At 52.8% G+C, this 20,926-nt stretch overlaps 1 protein-coding gene across 11 annotated transcripts in view; it reads left to right on the top strand.

The window, feature by feature from the left end:
• DNMT3A (DNA methyltransferase 3 alpha) overlaps positions 1–20,252 on the top strand; it is a 110,260-nt gene extending 90,008 nt beyond the window's left edge. For 7 of the 11 annotated variants that reach the window (XM_010383013.2, XM_030920872.1, XM_030920873.1 and 4 more), the window contains 17 exons: positions 3,172–3,387; positions 3,675–3,833; positions 4,250–4,357; positions 4,632–4,788; positions 5,070–5,219; positions 5,315–5,359; positions 6,051–6,130; positions 6,731–6,843; positions 7,038–7,221; positions 7,394–7,478; positions 10,130–10,275; positions 11,105–11,195; positions 11,385–11,533; positions 12,607–12,692; positions 14,785–14,854; positions 15,978–16,096; positions 17,372–20,252. In XM_010383013.2, the coding sequence (XP_010381315.1) occupies positions 3,172–3,387; positions 3,675–3,833; positions 4,250–4,357; positions 4,632–4,788; positions 5,070–5,219; positions 5,315–5,359; positions 6,051–6,130; positions 6,731–6,843; positions 7,038–7,221; positions 7,394–7,478; positions 10,130–10,275; positions 11,105–11,195; positions 11,385–11,533; positions 12,607–12,692; positions 14,785–14,854; positions 15,978–16,096; positions 17,372–17,513 (2,100 nt within the window). In that variant the 3' untranslated portion in view covers positions 17,514–20,252. Of the gene's footprint in view, positions 1–1,890; positions 1,998–3,171; positions 3,388–3,674; positions 3,834–4,249; positions 4,358–4,631; positions 4,789–5,069; positions 5,220–5,314; positions 5,360–6,050; positions 6,131–6,730; positions 6,844–7,037; positions 7,222–7,393; positions 7,479–10,129; positions 10,276–11,104; positions 11,196–11,384; positions 11,534–12,606; positions 12,693–14,784; positions 14,855–15,977; positions 16,097–17,371 lie in introns of all 11 variants that reach the window. The other 4 variants (XM_030920880.1, XM_030920878.1, XM_030920879.1 and 1 more) reach the window with 2 other exon arrangements.
• Positions 20,253–20,926: the final 674 nt, after the last annotated feature.

Genomic DNA, 20,926 nt, shown 5'->3' with positions numbered 1-20,926 from the left:
CCAAGGCCGCATGGGCTTGGGGACGGTGGCGCTCAGACCTCTGACCTTTGGAATGGGAAGCGCTGCAGTCGCAGGGGGAGGTGGAGGCGGGACAACTGCTTGAGGAGATGGGAGTGGACAGGAGGCAGTAGTCACCGGAGTTCCCGGTGGCTTTCCCAGGCTGGACGGACTCCAGGACCAGGGGCTTCCGTGAGCCAGCAGGGAGTGGGGAATGGTGTGGTGTCTCTTGAATGCCGCCTGGTTTCTCTGCCCCCCTGGGGGTGAGCGGCCTGCAGCCCAAATGGGAGAGCCTCGAGTTTACCCCTGTTTCTCTTATTGTTTGCCTGGGGAGGAAGACAGGAGTGCAGGGGGAAGGGGTGCTTTCCCTACGCCCCAGACAGGCCTATTCTAATGAGGCCCCTCCCCCACCCAGCTCCGGCTGCCCCTTCTTCCCCTTTCGTCAGGCCTCCCGCTGCTAACCCACCCCCTTCTTCCTTCCCCCACCCCACTGCCCCAGTCCTGATGGAGGCCCCTTCCTCCTCCGCCAGCCCTCACCGGGCCGGGTGCGTGTTCTGCACCAAGTGGGCTGGGGATGCTGAGCAGCTCGCAGCGCGGCATCTGACAAGCTGGGGGAAGTTGTGGGGGAAGAAGAATGTTCAGGAACTCGCTGTGAAGGGGCTGAGAAGAGAGACAAAGGGGCCGTGGGGGAGTGCTGAGGGTGGTGTCAGGCACGACTCCTAGACCTGGGGAGCAGCCCAGCCCACCTGCTGCTGCCGCTGTCGAGGAAGTGATAGCGGGTCCTTTCCCCTTCCCGCCCTCTGCCACCTGCACACCTTGTACTGGCTCAGGGGCCTCGCCACGCCTGGAAACAGGGTCTTTGGATCATCCAAGGCATCACCCTAGGTCAGCCACCCATGCCTGAAGCTTGAGAAGGCGTGGTGGGTGAGAAGCAGCGGCGAGGTGTGGGCTCCTCTGCGAGGGTAACTGACGCAGCTGAGGATCCCAGGAAGGGAGGCACCCTCCCCCATAGCGGGGTCCACACTTCAGTGCACCTTCTCTATGGGAGGAGGCGATGGCTAATTGATAGTAGGAAGGGGATGGCAGAGTTTTGGCCAGGTGAGAGTGGGACTAGGGAGCGATGAGCAATTACTCCACATTCTTCCACCCCCGCAGTCCGATCCGTGAGCTCATTCCGCCATCCATGAGCTCATTTTCCCAGCTGTTTGGGGGTTGGGGGCAAAGGATGCATTATCCTGTTTTAGAATTTGTTGAGTCAGAGGAAAAAGTAGGATTTAACATCTTCAGTGTTTTCGGAATCGCCATAAGAAACAGATTTGGTCTGTGGCTTGGAGGCAAAGACTTGAAGACTCAGTGACATTAAATGAATCTATAAGACAATACGTTGGACCACTGAGCTTCAAACAAAGGTTCCTAACCTGGGACCCTTGGATCTGGGGGGTCCACTGACAGGCTTTGGGAGAGTCCTGGGAATCATTGGTCCATATATACACCAGATTCTTAAACAGGTCAGAAAAGCTTACCAGAAATCCTTCCATTCAAGTGCCTTTTTATGTTGGAGCAACTCCTACCGGAAAGGACTGCTCCAAAGTCAGCTGCTGGTTGTGAGGCTCTGACAGGAATGTAGAGGCTCCAACTTCAGATTAGAGCTCTTCCTGCTCCAGGTTGCTTGCTTATCCTCTTTACCCTTGAGGATGGGTTTGCATTTGCAGCTCTAGGCCCCTGGGGGAGCTCTTTTGAAAGGCATGTAGAAAATGGGGTTTTCTCCCCACTGAATCTGGTATGGTGGAAATGGGTGCAGAGCCTTGAAGTCTGAGAGCCGTATTTCCTAGATTCAGTAAAAGGCTAATGGTTCTCAGAGCTAAGTATCAAGGATTTCATTCTCCTTTGTAGGGATCCTGGAGCGGGTTGTGAGAAGGAATGGGCGCGTGGATCGTAGCCTGAAAGACGAGTGTGATACGGTGAAAGGATGGAGGCTGTGCAATGGGAGAATAACTGGGGTTTGGCTTATTAATTTGTTGGTGGGATGGCAGAGAGCACGCCTGGTCTATAGTGCCTGCTCAGTAAATAACTGAATGAATACATGTATTTATGGATCTGAAGGGTGCACATAGAAGGGGTCGAATCTGGTAACAATACACATTGGGTGTGATCCATAAGAACTCCAACATGGCGTCTGAGCATGGGAACAGGCAGGCTCTTGGGGAGCTTCCTGTGGTGTTTGAGCATGTGCTGGGGGAGATGGGCTTTTTAAACCCAGAGCAGTGATTTCATCATCAGCAGACATCACAAAACTAGAATTGTGGCCTGGAAACCAGGAATAGGAGGGATTGATTGCCCAGAGAAATTGTGGAGAAGAAAAGAGGGTCCACCCTGCTTTTTTAATTTTTGATGACAGGGTCTTGCTATATTGCCCAGGCTGGTCTTGAACTCCTGGGCTCAAGTGATCCTCCCTGCTCAGTAACTAGGATTACAGGCACATGCCTGGCTTAGGAGAGGGTGGAACCAATATCTGTGTCTAAACAATAGTGCCTGGTTAATATTTGGATAGAATTAACATTTCCATAGGCTGGACATGGTGGCTCATGCCTGTAATCCCAGCACTTTGGGAGGCCGAGGCGGGGATATCACCTGAGGTCAGGAGTTAGAGACCAGCCTGGCCAAAATGGTGAAACCCTGTCTCTACTAAAAATACAAAAATCAGCTGGGTGTGGTGGTGCATGCCTGTAATCCCAGCTACTTGGGAGGCTGACACAGGAGAATCTCTTGAACCCAGGAGGCAGAGGTTGCAGTGAGCCGAGATTGCGCCACTGCACTCCAGCCTGGATGAAAGAGTGAGACTCTGTCTCAAAAAAAAAAAAAAAAAAGAATTAACATTTCCATATCATAGGGTAGGCAACTGATACGCTGATGAGATTGAGAAAGATTAGATCTGGGAGGAAGGTTTCCTAAAAGGCAGAAAAGAAGGCTGGAATTGCGTGATTTGAGTTCACCTCTCTACTTCAAATCTTTCCATTTTTCACGGCAAGGCAGCTGGTTGGTTCTCTCCAGCCCTTGACCTTCTGTCACTGTCCCAGGTTTTGTCAAACATGGTCCCCTTGAGTGTCAGGTGGCCTTGCTAATTCCTGGAGAGGTCAAAAAGTCCTGGAGAGACTTTGTTTTTTGTTTCCCCAGGCTGAGAAGAAAGCCAAGGTCATTGCAGGAATGAATGCTGTGGAAGAAAACCAGGGGCCTGGGGAGTCTCAGAAGGTGGAGGAGGCCAGCCCTCCTGCTGTGCAGCAGCCCACTGACCCCGCATCCCCCACTGTGGCTACCACACCTGAGCCTGTGGGGGCCGATGCTGGGGACAAGAATGCCACCAAAGCAGGCGATGATGAGCCAGAGTACGAGGTGAGCGGCTTCTTCACCAGCCGTGGCCAGCTCTTTCCGGGGGCCTTCCACTGCCAGCTCCTCCCGTCCTGCTCTCCTCTCTCCATCTCCCACGGGCCGCTCGCTCTCTCCACCTGACCCCGGGCATCTTCGTCTCCCCGATTTTGCTCTGTCTTGCCTCATTCAGATGGAGCTCCTTCCTGGCTGTCCTGCCCCCCAGATGCCCAGGGCTGGGGTTGCCATGGGGGGATCAGGGTGGCAGGGCCTCGTGACCACTGTGTAATGATTTCTGCTCCTTGGGGCTCCAGGACGGCCGGGGCTTTGGCATTGGGGAGCTGGTGTGGGGGAAACTGCGGGGCTTCTCCTGGTGGCCAGGCCGCATTGTGTCTTGGTGGATGACGGGCCGGAGCCGAGCAGCTGAAGGCACCCGCTGGGTCATGTGGTTTGGAGACGGCAAATTCTCAGTGGTGAGTTGTGGGGTTTGGCAGTAGCCTGGGGCGGGGGATGGTTCTTGATCCCAGGGCCTGTGGATTTGGCTGGGGGCAGTCTGGAATTGGGGTGATAGAAGTGGGTTCTGCTCACCCCTGCTCTGCCTGTGGTGGGTGGAAGAAGCCGTAGGGATAATTAGGTTGCCCCTGTGGCTCAGAGAGCTAGGATGCTGGCCCAGTTTTAGGAATTCACTAGAATTCCTTTCCACCTGCACTCAGGTACTTCCCTACTCTTGGTCTGGACTCCTCTTTGCATCGGGTAATTATTTATCACTGCATCTGGTCCCCTCCAGGGCTGAGACTCTCAAGGCTCCCAGCCCCTGCCAGTTACAAGGCATGGGGTGGGTGCTTGCAAGTATAAGCCGCAGCAAACAAGGCCTGGCTTGTCCCCCCAGGTGTGTGTTGAGAAGCTGATGCCGCTGAGCTCGTTTTGCAGTGCGTTCCACCAGGCCACGTACAACAAGCAGCCCATGTACCGCAAAGCCATCTACGAGGTCCTTCAGGTGAGTGTCCCTGCTGGAAGCTCGGAGGAGGAGCCTAGAGCACTAGGAGGCCCGGAAGTTGGAGTGCAGGTCGGGCCTGAGCAGAATGGAGACCCAGGAGGCAGTGACTCCTTTCTCCCCACCTTGCTCACCCCTTTGTATGCACATCCACCTCCTGGACGGTTCCTCCCATCTTATCTGTGGCACCCTCACTACTCAGAGTCGGGCCTTGAGCCTGATCCATCTGCCTTCCAGCCTGTCCTGACAACCCCATCCCTGGCGTGTCACCCTCCAGGTGGCCAGCAGCCGTGCAGGGAAGCTGTTCCCGGTGTGCCATGACAGCGACGAGAGTGACACTGCCAAGGCCGTGGAGGTGCAGAACAAGCCCATGATTGAATGGGCCCTGGGGGGCTTCCAGCCCTCTGGCCCCAAGGGCCTGGAGCCACCAGAAGGTAAATAAGGGCACCCAGCCTTCTGGGACCCCTGTCCGCCAGGCAGAGCCACACCAGGGCTGGGAAAGCCATGCTTAGGGAGGGCTGCCAAGGCCTCCACAGAGGGGCCCAGTGGGAATGACTGGGGTCTCTCTTGCCCTGGGGTAAGAACTTGAATGACCTGCTCTCTGTTGACTGGCTAGAACTGACCAGGCTGCACCCCACTATAAGGAGAGTGGGGGAGGAGGCTGGGGTTTCCTGTCAGCCTGTAACTGACCTTGGCACCTGCTTTCCTGCTCCAGAAGAGAAGAATCCCTACAAAGAAGTGTACACAGACATGTGGGTGGAACCTGAGGCAGCTGCCTATGCACCACCTCCACCAGCCAAAAAGCCCCGGAAGAGCACAACAGAGAAGCCCAAGGTCAAGGAGATTATTGATGAGCGCACAAGAGGTAGTTGGCCTGCTTCTGGAGAGGGTGGCACCAGGAGGCCTGCATCCGAGGAGCAGGCGCGGCCTCCTCTGACGCCAGCTCTCCTCCCCTTGCAGAGCGGCTGGTGTATGAGGTGCGGCAGAAGTGCCGGAACATTGAGGGTGAGTTTGTTGCCTGGGAACTCTGGCACTCCTAGTGTGGCATGGGGCAGAGTAGCATAGGCCCTTAGGAAGGTTTGAATGACATGGCCATGTCCTGAGTGTCACACCACCTTCACCGTGCTTCATGCACCATCTGTCTTCCTGGTGCCATGATTCTGCTCTCCTGTCCATGGCATGGGTTGGCCTTCAGGGTGTGGGACTCCCCAGTGGCTACAGAAGGGCAGCCCCTCTTGGGTGTGATTGAACTCACCTACAGGTCCCCTTTCAGCCTTTCACCTTTGCTCACCTCTCTCATGCCAGCACTGCCTCCCTCAGCCTGGTGCTGGTGGATCTGGCTCAGGTGGATCTGGCTCAGGACCCTCGGCCTGGGAGGATTGGGGCAGGGGTCAGTACTTGAGGATTACCCCAGGAATCCCTCCTGAGTAACCTGGAGCCAGGGCTGCTTCTCATGAGCAGGTTTCAGTCCTCTTGTCACTCCGTCCCTGTTTGTGGATGGTGGCATTGGTGCTCTGAGATGATGGCGTTCTGAGACTAGGGCCACAGTGCCTCCCTTTTATGTGGGGCACCCTGGAGTCTTCTGGCTGCCACTCCGGCACACCCCTTTTTTGTGGCTGGTCTGGTGCTGGGCTCCAGCCCAGGCAGGGAGAGGCCCTTTGGTTGTACTCACCCCATCCCTTCACTCTGCTTACAGACATCTGCATCTCCTGTGGGAGCCTCAACGTCACCCTGGAACACCCCCTCTTCGTTGGAGGAATGTGCCAAAACTGCAAGGTAGGAGCCCAGCCGCCCAGGAGAGGTGCCATTGAGGCCAGCCCTTCGGCCCCTGGCTGACTGTGTCCACCGCTTCTGGGCATGTACAGGGTGACACCTGGTATGCGTGTGACATAGACTTCAGAGCTTCCTCTGGAAGCGAGTCCTGATGACATGGGCCCTTGGGCTTCAAGCTTTTCACTTGCTCTCATTTTTCTCCTCTGAAAGATTCTTTACCTCTCTCAAGCCCCATTTTAGTCCCCAGATGTGGGGATGGGAGCAGAGCAGTGGGGACAAGCTCAGGCAGAGTGTAGCAGGGTTGCTGTGCCCTCGGGAGCCCAGGAGAAAAGCCCAGGGCTGCACGAAGGCCCAGGTGGTGGTGCAGCCCCTTCCTGGCCTTGCCCTCAGGCTGCTCTTTGGTTCTGTCCACGGCAGTGCCCAGGCAGACGAGGTTTCCCCTGCCCAGATCTGCACCTGGGGCCTGACCCTGGCTAGGGCGGTGGCAGGATCATGTCTCCAGGGCTGAGTCAGGCTCTGTGAGGCCAGGTGCAGAGCCTCCCTTCGTCCTGGCCGTCCTGGGACCCGCCCTGGTGGTTTCTGACCCTTCCCGCTGCTGTCTAGAACTGCTTTCTGGAGTGTGCGTATCAGTACGACGACGACGGCTACCAGTCCTACTGCACCATCTGCTGCGGGGGCCGCGAGGTGCTCATGTGCGGAAACAACAACTGCTGCAGGTGAGACTGGTTTCCTCGGCTGGGCCCCAGGCTCCCGCCCCCCACCTAGCTCCCCTCCCCTCCCCTCCCCTCCGCACAGACCCCCCCTCCACCCCAGCCATGCTCCAGACCCGGTCTTTCCATTCCAGGTAGCACACCTTGGCCTCCCTGGACCAGGGCTGAGAATCTCCTCTGCTCACTGAGTTTCCTTCCAGGTGCTTTTGCGTGGAGTGTGTGGACCTCTTAGTGGGGCCGGGGGCTGCCCAGGCGGCCATTAAGGAAGACCCCTGGAACTGCTACATGTGCGGGCACAAGGGTACCTATGGGCTGCTGCGGCGGCGAGAGGACTGGCCCTCCCGGCTTCAGATGTTCTTCGCTAATAACCACGACCAGGAATTTGTGAGTGCTGGGCCTGGGGCGTGGTCTCGAGCTCCCTTGGCTGAGCTGTGGTTGTGGGACCTGAGCTGCGCACGGGGTGTGTGGGTCTAGGAGCCTGGCTGGAGGGCCAGCGCTGGGTGGGAGCTTGGGACACCATTGGGCGTACATCTGACCTGTTGTGCTCACTGCTTAGGATCCTCCAAAGGTTTACCCACCTGTCCCAGCTGAGAAGAGGAAGCCCATCCGGGTGCTGTCTCTCTTTGATGGAATTGCTACAGGTGAGGGGTGCAGGCCCAAGAGGTTCTGGCCACCTTGTCCCAGGACAGGGGAGCCAGGTGTGTGGGCAACTCTGGCAAAACGAAATGATCGTTAGCTTCATAGCTGTTAAAATATTACCCCAAAGGGGAAACTTGTGTGTGAAGTGAAAACGTATGCAGTGCATGGACTTAGAGTTGACCAAAAATAAAAAAGTAAAATAGGTGGTAAAGCATCCTGTCTGCTGGCACTTCCTTAGTGGAGAAGATTCAGCCGCAGAGGATCAAGTGATCGTTAGTCCGATTCACAGAGATTTCACAGAGCCTCAAAGGACAGACTCATCAAGACAGAAACGTAACACAGTTCTGTTGTGTTTTGATTACACCCAAGATAGTCTAAAGAAGGCTTATTTAAGTCACCCATTATCCTTTTATTAATATTTTGGCATATGTCCTTTTTAGATTTTTTTCTGTGCGTGTGTGTTTATATGACCATACATCCATACATAAATTAAGTGGGTAGTGAATGCACACGGTTTTGTAACTTGCCTTGCATTTATTATATTATGACTGCTTTTTCATGTCAAGCGATATAAAGCTACATTTTTTTTTTTTTTGAGACAGAGTCTCACTCTGTTGCCCAGGCTGGACTGTAGTGGTGCCATCTCGGCCCACTGCAACCTCTACCTCCCGGGTTCAAGCGATTCTCCTGCCTCAGCCTCTCAAGTAGCTGGGACTACAGGCACCCACCACCACGCCCAGATAATTTTTGTATTTTTAGCAGAGACGGGGTTTTACCATGTTGGCCAGGCTGGTCTTGATCTCTTGACCTTGTGATCCGCCCACCTCAGCCTCCCAAAGTGCTGGGATTATAGGCATGAGCCACCACACCCGGCCAAAGCTACATTCTTTATTTGTAAGTGCTGCGTAGGGTTCCATTGAGTCAAACTGCCATAATTTACTTAACGAACCCTTATTAGATCATTTGCTATTTTTTTATTTTTATTTTTTTATATTTATTTATTTATTTATTTATTTATTTATTTATTTATTTTTGAGACGGAGTCTTGCTCTGCCGCCCAGGCTGGAGTGCAGTGGCCGGCTCTCAGCTCACTGCAAGCTCCGCCTCCTGGGTTCACGCCATTCTCCTGTCTCAGCCTCCCGAGTAGCTGGGACTACAGGCGCCCGCCTCGTCGCCCGGCTAGTTTTTTGTATTTTTTAGTAGAGACGGGGTTTCACCGTATTAGCCAGGATGGTCTCGATCTCCTGACCTCATGATCCGCCCGTCTCGGCCTCCCAAAGTGCTGGGATTACAGGCTTGAGCCACCGCGCCCGGCCTTTTTTATTATTATAAGTAGTGCTGTGAACAAGCATCGTGATAGAATATCTTTCTGTATTTGAACCACTCCCTTCTTAGGAAAACCTTTAGGAGATGCTGGGTCACCCTGTAGGCATTGTTTGCTTCATGTGACTCTGGACACTGCAGAAAGTGTCCTAGGAGGTTGTGAAGACACATCCACCCCTCTGCCCTGCCCCCTAGCCAAGGGCTTCCTGGCTTTTAAGAAAGGAATAGCTCTTCTTAGAATTTGTGTCTTTGGCCAGAGATATAGGTGGTCTCAACCCAGGGACCCTGGTTAGAGGGTGAGGCGGAGGGGGTGGCTTCCCTGGCCAGATGTTTGTCTTCTGTTCTCAGCTCCATGCTGCTCTTCTGTAAACCTAGAAAAGTTCATTTACAGCTTTTTGTATCCCAGGCTGGAACCTTGAGGCCTTCTTAAATCATGTCACACCCCAGGAGGCTGTAAAAGCTCCTTGGCTGGGGGACGTATTGGGAGCAGCAGAAACAGTGCCGTACCCTGTTTCTCCTGAGACCCTCTCGGTATCTGCTCTGATTGTTTCCTTGCCTCAGTTCGGCTAGCATTTCTGGAGGGGGAGGGATCGTAGTAAGAAAATCAGTGTGGTTAGCTCGGGAAGCACAATGAAGGAGGCCTCTTCTGTCTGGAAGAGGCTTTGCAATCCACAAGAGGGTTGAGTGAGGAATGGAAACTGCTCTGATGGGGAGGCAAGGGATGCACAGAGTTGGGGACTCACAGCGGAGGGGGTGGGGATTCCAGGGGACTACTGGGTGGGGCCGGGCATTGATGAAACCTTTGTGGAGCAGGGAGCATTCAGGTTGAGTCTCAAAGGGTGGGGTAGAATTGCAGCAGGAGGTGGTAAGAGGGTGTGGAAGGACCAAGCTGTAGGGTGGGGTAGAATTGCAGCAGGAGGTGGTAAGAGGGTGTGGAAGGACCAAGCTGTAGGGTGGGGTAGAATTGCAGCAGGAGGTGGTAAGAGGGTGTGGAAGGACCAAGCTGTAGACGGACAACAACAAGAAAAAGGCCCCCAAAACGTCAGCTGTGATTCTTCCTGGATCCTGGAACCATGTACTCTCGGGTCAGTTTTCTGCAGCTTTGACAGCCTTCCCGACAGGCCAAACGAGGCATGAGACAGAGCCTCGATGTCCTTACTATGGATACTCCAGTTGGATCCAGAAAGGATTTAAGGCATCTTCAGGGAAAAGACAGGACTTGGGTCTACAGCTGACCCTATGGGTCCTGTTGGCCAGCAGGCTCACCTGCCAAGACCAGGGTGCCAGGGAGATGGCTCCAAGTAACGGTGCTGTCTGCTGGCTGGTGCAGGGCTCCTGGTGCTGAAGGACTTGGGCATTCAGGTGGACCGCTACATTGCCTCGGAGGTGTGTGAGGACTCCATCACGGTGGGCATGGTGCGGCACCAGGGGAAGATCATGTACGTCGGGGACGTCCGCAGCGTCACACAGAAGCATGTATGTCCATGCTGTGGGGCGCAGCCCGTCTTCCCCACCCTGCACACTCAGCACCTGGAGGCAGCCCTTGCCTCCTTTCATTTTGTTCATTTGCCCTCTTTCTCTTCACCCCTTGCCCCAGCCTCTTTTTCTCCTTATCTTCCATTTGTCCTCTGTCTTGAGAGGGTAAAGGGCAAATTGAAATGGGAATTTGGGCTAGGCATGGTGGCTCATGCCTATAACGCCAGCACTTTGGGAGGCCAAGGTAGGAGAATCCCTTGAAGCCAGGGGTTGAAGACTAGCTTGGGCAACATAGTGCCTACTTGAGCTCTGGCTACTCCCTGGGCTGGTTTCTGGGCCATTTCTAGTAGAGCTCTTTGGATTAGAGAGAGGTTCCTGTCCTCCCAGTACTTTTGGCAAATAGCTTTACCAGCTTCCATATCTGGGAGGCTCGGGCAGAGTCTTCCCTTAACCATGACTACAGGCCCTCTGGAGTCCTGAAGGGCAGTTGGAGGACACTCACATGGCCCAGACACCCTGCCTAAGACACTCAGCGTGCCAGGAACCTTCAGACTCAGCCGTTCACGTGGGTCGCCTTCCCATTGGGCGGCTGTGTTGCCTGCCTGGGTGATACTAATTTCCCCACTGGCCTGAGAAATGATCCAACTTGGTCCCCTTCTTGTTTAGGACTTGTCCATGGTTGCAGTTAGGGTCGTGAGCCTGCAGAGCAGCTGGGTCTCCTCTTTCGTTTCAAAGGACTTCTTTGCCAAGTTCACAGATAATTTCTCTTTCTTCCTGTCTGCCTCTGTCCCTGGACAGCAGGCCCATCACGTTACCTTTATCCTCCCAGATCCAGGAGTGGGGCCCATTTGATCTGGTGATTGGGGGCAGTCCCTGCAATGACCTCTCCATCGTCAACCCTGCTCGCAAGGGCCTCTACGGTAGGTACCATCCTGTCCCCTCCACCTTCTCAGCTGGTGCTTCTGCACGTAGGCTTCCTCCTTGGATATTTCTGCCCTGGGACAGCTATTCCCGATGACCCTGTCTTCCCGTGCCCTCCCCGTGCCCGAGCCACACCACTGTCCTATGCAGACAGCCCCAGCTGATGGCTTTCTCTTCCGACCTCTCAGAGGGCACTGGCCGGCTCTTCTTTGAGTTCTACCGCCTCCTGCATGATGCGCGGCCCAAGGAGGGAGATGATCGCCCCTTCTTCTGGCTCTTTGAGAATGTGGTGGCCATGGGCGTTAGTGACAAGAGGGACATCTCACGATTTCTCGAGGTATAGCCAGCAACCTTGGTTTGGCCAGCTCACTAATGGCTTCTACCTTGGACTGCTGCTTCATCCTGTCTCATCTGCATTGTGGAGCTGGGGACTGGTGACTTCTGCTTTGCAAGGGGCCTGTTTGGGAAGCCCCAGGCTTCCCGGATAGAAAGGGAGGAAGCAGGGTTAGAGGCCTACCTCAGAAAGAGCCAGTGGTCTCACTCTAAGAGGTGGCATTGTGGGTGTGAACCTCCGGGGTTGAAGGACCTGTCACTAAATCGGGTGGAGCGCCAGACTCCTGGGGTTGTGCATTCTGTATGGTGTTTGTTACACACCGGGACCTTTGAGAGGACAAATCAGTTTTCCCTGAGCAAGAAGGGCCTATCTTCATTCCCTGGTACCCGAGAAGAAAATAGGACTCAGCTCAGTTTTCATTCCTTACCATGTGAGTCCCCGTTTAACCCTGAGCCAAGTCTGAGCCGTGTGCAGAGGGCTTCTGCTGCCAGAGGTGTACTTGGAGTGGCCCTTCTGGGAGCTCGAGCCCACCCGTGCTCCTGAGTCTTGGGGTGGGTCACACTGTGAGCTGGTGTTCTGACTGTAAGTGTGAGCAGGTGTCTATTTGAGTTATAATCTGGGCTCATGGTAAACACACGCATACTCGCTGGAGCCTGGGCTCTCCCAGCCTCTGGACAGTCTAGAGCCGCACTGTGCAATATGGTAGCCACCAGCCACATGCGGCTATTTACATTAACATTAACCATTCAGCTCCTCAATCACATTGGCCTCATTTTAGGTACAAAATAGCCACCTGTACTAGTGGGCTAGTGGCCACTGAATTGAACAGTGTAGAGGACATCCCACCATCGCAGAAGTTCATTTGGACAATGCTGATCTAGAACGTTCCAGTGACAGCTTGTGGAATGTGGCTAGGTGTAATTCCAGCTTCTCCTGGAGGCTGCAGGCTAGCCCAGTGTGTGGCTCCTGAGAGAGAAGTAAGAGGCTTTGAGGCTTTAAGGCTCGACCCCAGCAGCATGCCGGCGCTGTTTCATGCTCCTCCTTGGCTCATCTTCAAACCGTCTCCTGTTTTGTAGTCCAACCCTGTGATGATTGATGCCAAAGAAGTGTCAGCTGCACACAGGGCCCGCTACTTCTGGGGTAACCTTCCCGGTATGAACAGGTTGGTGAAAGCTCCCGGGCCTGGGGGACTGTGGGCTGGGACTGCAGGTGGGATGGCCCATGGTTGGGGGGCCCCTGAGCTGGGCCCTCTCTGGCCAGCCTCTGCTGAATGATTAGTTGCTCTGCCATGTTCCTTATTTCCTTTTCCTTGAGGAGGAAGAGGAGTCAGGGTATAACAAATACTCGTCTGAAACCAACTAGTGGTCTTAAAGCAGGACCTTTAGAGTCGTACTCTCTTTATACCAAAGAAGAGTCATGTGCTGCTGAGTTAGGTAGTTGGTTTTCTGACATTGTGATGTGTCCTGAACCCTCTGGTTCTTAGATTCTCCTGAGGCAAAGCCATGGGGCATGGCTTTGGGGCTGGGAAGGGGAGTCGTGGCCACAGCCTGTTTCAGGAGAGGGAATCTTGCTGCGGCTGCATGCAAGTTCAGGGTTCTGCTTAACTTAATTTTACTAATCACACAGTTTTTGTTGGCTTCATGTCCTTTTTTGGAGAGATTTTCTTCAGTTAGTTTACACAGATAAAGATTTTAATATCTAGGAATGAAGAAAATTCATTTCATCAGGTATAAAACTGGCAATATAAAAGGGCTTTTTAGGCGAAAGAAATTGTCCAGAGTTGGCAATTCAAAAGCACACTGAAAGCCACTCAGTTCCTGTCCATTGTGGAGGGAAGCATCTTCCAGAGTGTTCTGAGTCATGGGTATTAAACCTCCGTGGTGTGCTGCTTGGTATAACTAGAAGACATCGTTTCACCTAGCCTCAGTCAAACAGTCTCCCTCCTTGCTATTCCCATGAAGTTGGAGGACCTTCCCCATCTCATACATGTTTGGTAGAGTTGCTGGCAAGGGCTTGTTGAGGGGAAGGAGATGGGGCATTGGGGCAGCTGGCCTGAAACTGTCCGCCAAGAGTTCCCAAGCTATATGTGTATATTGGGCAATGGATGGGCTAATGAGGTCCAAGTATTTTCATGGAACCATTCAGTGTCTCCTGACAGACCTTGGTCCTGTGGGGATTTCTCACCTGCTTCTTTCAACTCTAAAATACTAAACTCTGAGCTTCTAGGAGAAGCAGAGGTCCTGCATGCAGGGCCGAGAGTCGGGGGCATCTGTCGAGCACCTGATTTGACTGCAGGCCACGCGGTTCCCACGTTGAGATCCTGGAGCCAGTCAGGGAAGCCTTCCTTAAATATCCTTACATGTCAGGAAAGGTCAGTGTTGAAGGGGACAGCCAGTCAGTTATCTGGCCTGCACCCTGAGAAGTGACATGTTTAATGTCACAGAATTTTTAGTCTTCAGGGAACTGCAGAATTTAAGTCTTTTTTTTTTTTTGAGAGGGAGTCTTGCTCTGTCGCTCAGGCTGGAGTGCAGTGGCGCGATCCTGGCTCACTGCAGCCTCCGCCTCCCAGGTTCAAGCGATTCTCCTGCCTTCAGCCTCCTGAGTAGCTGGGATTACAGACACCTGCCACCACACCTGGCTCATTTTTATATTAGTAGTAGAGACAGGGTTTCACCATGTTGACCAGGATGGACTCAAACTCCTGACCTCAGGTGACCCGCTTGCCTCGGTCTTCCAAAGGGCTGGGATTACAGGCATGAGCCACTGTGCCTGGCCCAGAATTTAGTCTTTTAAAACTGTACATTTAAGGCTTGCGGTTTGATTAATTTCGTCTAGTGGTCACACCCATGTAACAGTCACCACAAATCAAGATACAAAACATTGTCACCTCCAAAGCTTGCTTTGCAGTGGGATGCTTAAAGCTCAGTGTGTTTTAGACTAACTGATGTAAAGATAGCTGTGCTTTTTTTCCTTTTCTGCTAGGTGTTATCTGCCTATTCATAATTTGAGACCACTTTTGAATTTACCTTTAAGGATTAACACTTGGTGGATTTGTGTCTGTGTAGAGCTGCAGCATGTGTTCGTGTGTTTGCGGGAGTTTGAAGAGGGTTTTGGCATGTTTGCGTGATTTGGGGAAGCAGGGGTCTTACCCTGTGAATAAGTGGCTGCTGGGGGAGGGAGGGGAGTCGTGCAGCTGGGGCCCTTCCCGCTGTTCTCCAGGTTTCTGTTGTTACAGTCTCTCTTCTGCCTCCTAGGCCGTTGGCATCCACTGTGAATGATAAGCTGGAGCTGCAGGAGTGTCTGGAGCATGGCAGGATAGCCAAGGTCAGCTCCAGCGTCCAGAACCTGTGCTGGGGGGCAGGGAGAAGGAAGGGCAGGATGAGGTGGAGGTGTGGCCAGGGCCTTGTCCCGCCCGCTCCTCCAGCTAGTTTAGGAGAGGGTGCAGGGTCATGCAGCAGGACAGCCAGAGGAGGGCCCAGTGCTGCTGGCCTTCAGCCCTTCCTCCCTGGTGAGTGTCGCTCACCACCCCCGGTAAACACTGAGGAGTCTTTACCAAGACCTGGACGTGCTATGCTTTTTTTTTTTTTTTTCTTTTTTTCATTTTTAAATTTTTGGGCTAAAACCTATTACAAAAGCCTTCAAAGCAGAGCAGCCTCCTGTGATGTGGAAGCTCCATTTCTCTCTGGAGCTGGAATCTCCTGGAGTGAGTACCTGGGGCATTGGGTTCTGTGTCGGCAGGTTCCAGCATTCAGAACCACTGGCAGCTCCGAGAGCATCTTTGAGCCCCTCAGTAACTTGGCATCCTTTAGCCTACAAGTCACTCCACCTCTGAAAGAATTCTTTGGAAGACTTGGAAAGTATAGTGGCTACAGCTTCTACTTCTAAAGTCTGTGGCTAGGCCGGGTGCGATGGCCCACGCCTGTAATCCCAGCACTTTGGGAGGCCGAGGCAGGCGGATCACCTGAGGTCAGGAGTTTGAGACCAGCCTGGCCAACACGGTGAAACCCTGTCTGACTAAAAATACAAAAATTAGCTGGATGTGGTGGCGGGTGCCTGTAGTCCCAGCTACTCGGGAGTCTGAGGCATGAGAATCACTTGAACCCAGGAGGTGGAGGTTACAGTGAGCTGAGATCATGCCACTGCACTCCAGCCTGGTGACAGAGTGAGAGACTCCATTTCAAAAAAAAAAAAAAAAAAAGTCTGTGGCTAGGTGGATCTGACTAAGATTAGCCAGGTGACCTCCAAGAAGGAAGAAAAGTGGGGCTGTGGGGTCTGCGGAGGCTCCTGCCTGGCGAACTCTGCTCACTCAGAGCCATACCCAGCCCCCTGAGTGGACCAGGCCCTGTCAGGGTTTGGCGAGTACCTGACATACTTGGTAGACACGTGACCAATGTTGGCTGGTAAATGATTTCGTGCTTATTCCTCTTTTCTCCTCTTCGTCATCTAGTTCAGCAAAGTGAGGACCATTACTACGAGGTCAAACTCCATAAAGCAGGGCAAAGACCAGCATTTCCCCGTCTTCATGAATGAGAAAGAGGACATCTTATGGTGCACTGAAATGGAAAGGTACCCGGGTTGTGCGTGGGCTGTTCTGCTTGCTGTGCTTGCTGGGGGGTCCCCTGCCTTTCCCACCTGGCTTGTTTTCCACACACGTCCTGGGAACAGTGGGTTTTATCAAGCATTTCTCAACATGGCAGACTCCTGGGTTGGACTCCTGGCAGATCAGGCTCCTATGTATTTTAAGGCTGGTCCTAAGTAAGGGGAGTCTAGGGACCAGGAGCAGTGGCTCATGCCTATAATCCCAGCACTTTGGGAGGCCGAGGCAGGCGGATCACCTGAGGTCAGGAGTTGGAGACCAGCCTGGCTAACACGGTGAAACACCTGACTAAAAATACAAAAATTAGCCGGGCATGGTCACGGGTGCCTGTAGTCCCAGTTACTCAGGAGGCTGTCAGGAGAATTGCTTGAATCTTAGAGGTGGAGGTTGCAGTGAGCTGAGATTGCGCCACTGTGCTCCAGTCTGGGCAACAGAGAGACTCCATCTCAAAGGAAAAAAAAAAAAAAAGGAGTCTAGGAATCCCCTGCTGCCTTGTCTCCCAGAGACCCTGCTGATCCCCAAGGAACCGCTGCAGCGACAGGACCTTCCTTAACTTGTGGTGCCAATTTTGTAGGTCTTTTGTAAACCAAGTCAGCATAGGGCCAGGCGGACCTTACAGCCTCAACACCCTGATTTGGTACAAACGGGACTCTCGGGGCTGGATGACCTTCTTGTTCTCTAAGTGTAACTAGGATTTAGCCAGACAAAGAAACCATTTACACAAACAACCAGAGCAAACAGGAAATCCTTCAGCTTCTGAAGTCAGGCAGGAGTTCGGCTCCTTTTCACCTTCCCTCCTCACCTTCCCTCCTCTCGGCGGGGAGGATGCTAGGGCTGTGTGTTTGTTACGTGTAGACTCGAGGTGTACGTTGCCGAGCTAACCCTGCAGGAGAGGAGAACTGGAGAGTGTGTCCTGGAGGTATTTCTGAGGGATTGTTCAAAATTACTCTTACTTCTGCTAGGTTGTGAAACTCTAGGCAGTGATGACCTTACTACCTTTAAGGCCACAGAAACTAGCACAGTGCCTGTCACATGGTTGGTGATCCGAGTGCTGGGTTGTTTGTAAAGGACAGAAGATTCGGCAGAACTAAACAGGCGTCAGGGGAGTTGGTGGGTACGAGTGCCCCTGTCCCTGCACTTCGGGCAGCTGCTGGTCCTCCGGGTCCTGCTGTGTGGTTAGACGGCTTCCAGGCAGCCTGGTCGGGTCAGCACTCATCCTGCCCTCTCTGCCTTTTCTCTCCCAGGGTATTTGGTTTCCCTGTCCACTATACTGACGTCTCCAACATGAGCCGCTTGGCGAGGCAGAGACTGCTGGGCCGGTCGTGGAGCGTGCCAGTCATCCGCCACCTCTTCGCTCCGCTGAAGGAGTATTTTGCGTGTGTGTAAGGGACATGGGGGCAAACTGAGGTAGCGACACAAAGTTAAACAAACAAACAAAAAAACACAAAACATAATAAAACACCGAGAACGTGAGGATGGAGAGAAGTATCAGCACCCAGAAGAGAAAAAGGAATTTAAAACAAAAACCACAGAGGCGGAAATACCGGAGGGCTTTGCCTTGCGAAAAGGGTTGGACATCATCTCCTGATTTTTCAATGTTATTCTTCAGTCCTATTTAAAAACGAAACCAAGCTCCCTCCCCTTCCTCCCCCTCCCCTTTTTTTTCGATCAGACCTTTTGTTTTCTACTCTTTTTCAGAGGGATTTTCTGTTTGTTTGGGTTTTGTTTCTTGCTGTGACTGAAACAAGGTTATTGCAGCAAAAATCAGTAACGAAAAAGAGTAACAATACCTTGCAGAGGAAAGGTGGGAGAGAGGAAAAAAGGAAATTCTATAGAAATCTATATATTGGGGTTTTTTTTGTTTTTGTTTTTTGTTTTTTTTTGGTTTTTTTTTTTTTTTTTTTTTTTTTTTTTTTTACTATATATCTTTTTTGTTGTCTCTAGCCTGATCAGACAGGAGCACAAGCAGGGGACGGAAAGAGAGAGACACTCAGGCGGCAGCATTCCCTCCCAGCCACTGAGCTGTCGTGCCAGCACCATTCCTGGTCACGCAAAACAGAACCCAGTTAGCAGCAGGGAGATGAGAACACCACACAAGACATTTTTCTACAGTATTTCAGGTGCCTACCACACAGGAAACCTTGAAGAAAATCAGTTTCTAGAAGCCGCTGTTACCTCTTGTTTACAGTTTATATATATATGATAGATATGAGATATATATATAAAAGGTACTGTTAACTACTGTACAACCTGACTTCATAATGGTGCTTTCAAACAGCGAGATGAGTAAAAACATCAGCTTCCACGTTGCCTTCTGCGCAAAGGGTTTCACCAAGGATGGAGAAAGGGAGACAGCTTGCAGATGGCGTGTTCTCATAGTGGGCTCTTCCCCTTGGTTTGTAACGGAGTGAAGGAGGAGAACTTGGGAGCCAGGTTCTCCCTGCCAAAAAGGGGGCTAGATGAGGTGGTCGGGCCCGTGGACAGCTGAGAGTGGGATTCATCCAGACTCATGCAATAACCTTTCGATTTTTTTCTAAAAGGAGACTCCCTCGGCAAGATGGCAGGGTACGGAGTCTTCAGGCCCAATTTCTCACTTTAGCCGATTCGAGGGCTCCTTGTGGTGGGATCAGAACTAATCCAGAGTGTGGGAAAGTGACAGTCAAAACCCCACCTGGAGCAAATAAAAAAACATACAAAACGTACTGGTGCTTTCCTGTCTAAGTCGCCTTTTGTGTGTTCTTTTATGAGGCCCCCACCATCCACCCCTCTGTGCACAAGGCGGCTCCCGGCCCCTGGAATGTGATGTTTTTGGTCATCTCCAAAGGCTGCAGTTTTATACTGGGAGGCTGATGACACCTTTTATTATAATTATTCTTATGGTTCTGGTTATAATTATGTTTGTTTTAAGATTTTCTTTAAGAAAACAAAAACCCAACACCCTTCCCTTTAGGTTTCAAACCAAGGTGCGGGAGCAGGGTGCTTCTGAGTTAGCGGTGGCTCTGGTGCCCTGGCTCCCACCCCTCGGGCCAGGTGGGCCACTGGGCATGGTGACAGCTGGGCAGCCAGGGAGTCCCTAAGGTCTGCCTTCTGGGCTTGTCACTCTTCTCTTCTACTTCCCCTCCTCTTGAGTCGGGTGTGTCAGGGCTGGAGGGAGGACCGGCCGTCTCTCTCCTTGTGTGTGTGATTGGAGTGGTGTGTATTTCTTTTCTAGTACTTGGTCTGATGATAGCTGTGCTCTTACCTCGAGTCAGCAGCACCTGGAGCCCCAAGTGCTCGACACTTTGTTCAACTTCCTACAAGGCAGGCGGCCTGGTGTCAGCAGTAGGAAGGGAAGGCATTGTTGGCTCCAGGGTTGAGGGCCCGATGGGCAGGTGCTTGCCTGGGTAGATGGGGTGTAGATATGTGGCATATAGAGATATATATTTTATAATGGGAGGGGGGATGGCACCTCCTGGGACTGGTAGAGCTGGGAGGTGTGTCGGCAAGCACATGGCCTCAAGTCCACGTCCCTAGAAAGATGGGGCCTACAGTGATAGGCGCTCTATAAATACATAGATAGGGTCATGTATAAGAAATATTATGGGGTGGGGAGTGGGGGAAGCTGGCTCAGTGTGCTGAGCCTCGGTCCCCACTGCGGACATAATCCCCACACCAGTCAGTCAATCTCACACGCATACACAGGAGCATATTTCTGTACTGATGCATAATGAATGCACTCACACACACGCCAGGGGGCTCCCAGCACTCTTCTCCCAGGGTTCAGGACTTTGTGGAGTCAGCCCGTGCAGCTATTTACCTCTGTTGCCCTGATTGCAGGTAGACTGTCAATCCCAGAAGTTGCTAGGTGCTGAGGCAGGAAAAGGAGGAGGTTTCTTTCAGCAGGTGCTCTCCTCTAGCAGGTAGTGTTCTATCTCTTTTGCCCCTGGTGATGTCAAAAGATTCTTCTGTTAGCAACCTGTGATACTGACCTGCAACTCTAGGCACCAGTCAAGTCAGCCCTCAACTCCCCCTACCTATTCTCCCCCAACTGAAATCAAATTGACATCCAGGTCTGTCTTGGCCAGGGGGCTTCCATTGGGGAAAAAAAAAAAAAAAAAAATGGGACAGTGAACCTCACCTATTGAATAAACCAAATTAGTAATTAGTGACAAAACCAAACCAAGGCTTGGACCCCCTGCTCATTACTCAGGAGTAAATTCACACAGCTGGTGGCCGGTCTCACTCCTTTTTGGGGTGCTTGGTCCTAGACCCCAATCTACTGTCTCCTCGACAGATTGGTGTTTAAGATCATGCCCAGTTGCTTCCTGTCACCTCTGACAGGTGGTAACTGGGTCACTGTGGGGCTGGAGCAGCGAGGAAGGGAGCCTCTGCCCCCTCAGTGGAGTCCCTGTGCTAACTGTGGTGCTCACCCAGCCCCTCCTTGCTCCCGCAGGGCTCTGTCCTTCGGGCCTGGAGTCCACCAGCGCCACTCCAGGAGGGCTGGGGGAGGAGGGGCTGCCTCAGGCAGTCCAAGGTGCTCCCTCCCCCGCTGGCCAATGCTAAGGTCTTCCCTGCTCCTAGGGTCAGGACGGAGGTTCCTAACGCTCAGGCTCTCCCAAGCCACTGCTTAGTGACAGCCTTTCCTAGCTGCCCAAGCTCCACTGGAACTGGGCCTGGTGCTCCACCCAAGGGGTTGGTGTGGGGACTTGGGAAGAGACTTGGTAGCCAAGGGCATGGCAAGCCTGGGGGATTCCTGTGGACCGGCTTGCTCCAGGAGGGAGTGCTAGGCACAGAGGAGCCCTTATGGCTGACAGCTTGAG

This window comes from Rhinopithecus roxellana, chromosome 17 (assembly GCF_007565055.1).
Source record: "Rhinopithecus roxellana isolate Shanxi Qingling chromosome 17, ASM756505v1, whole genome shotgun sequence".
Classification (NCBI taxonomy): domain Eukaryota; kingdom Metazoa; phylum Chordata; class Mammalia; order Primates; family Cercopithecidae; genus Rhinopithecus; species Rhinopithecus roxellana.
The sequence above is the reverse complement of the archived record's forward strand: the minus strand, read 5'-3'. Positions and strand labels throughout refer to the sequence as shown.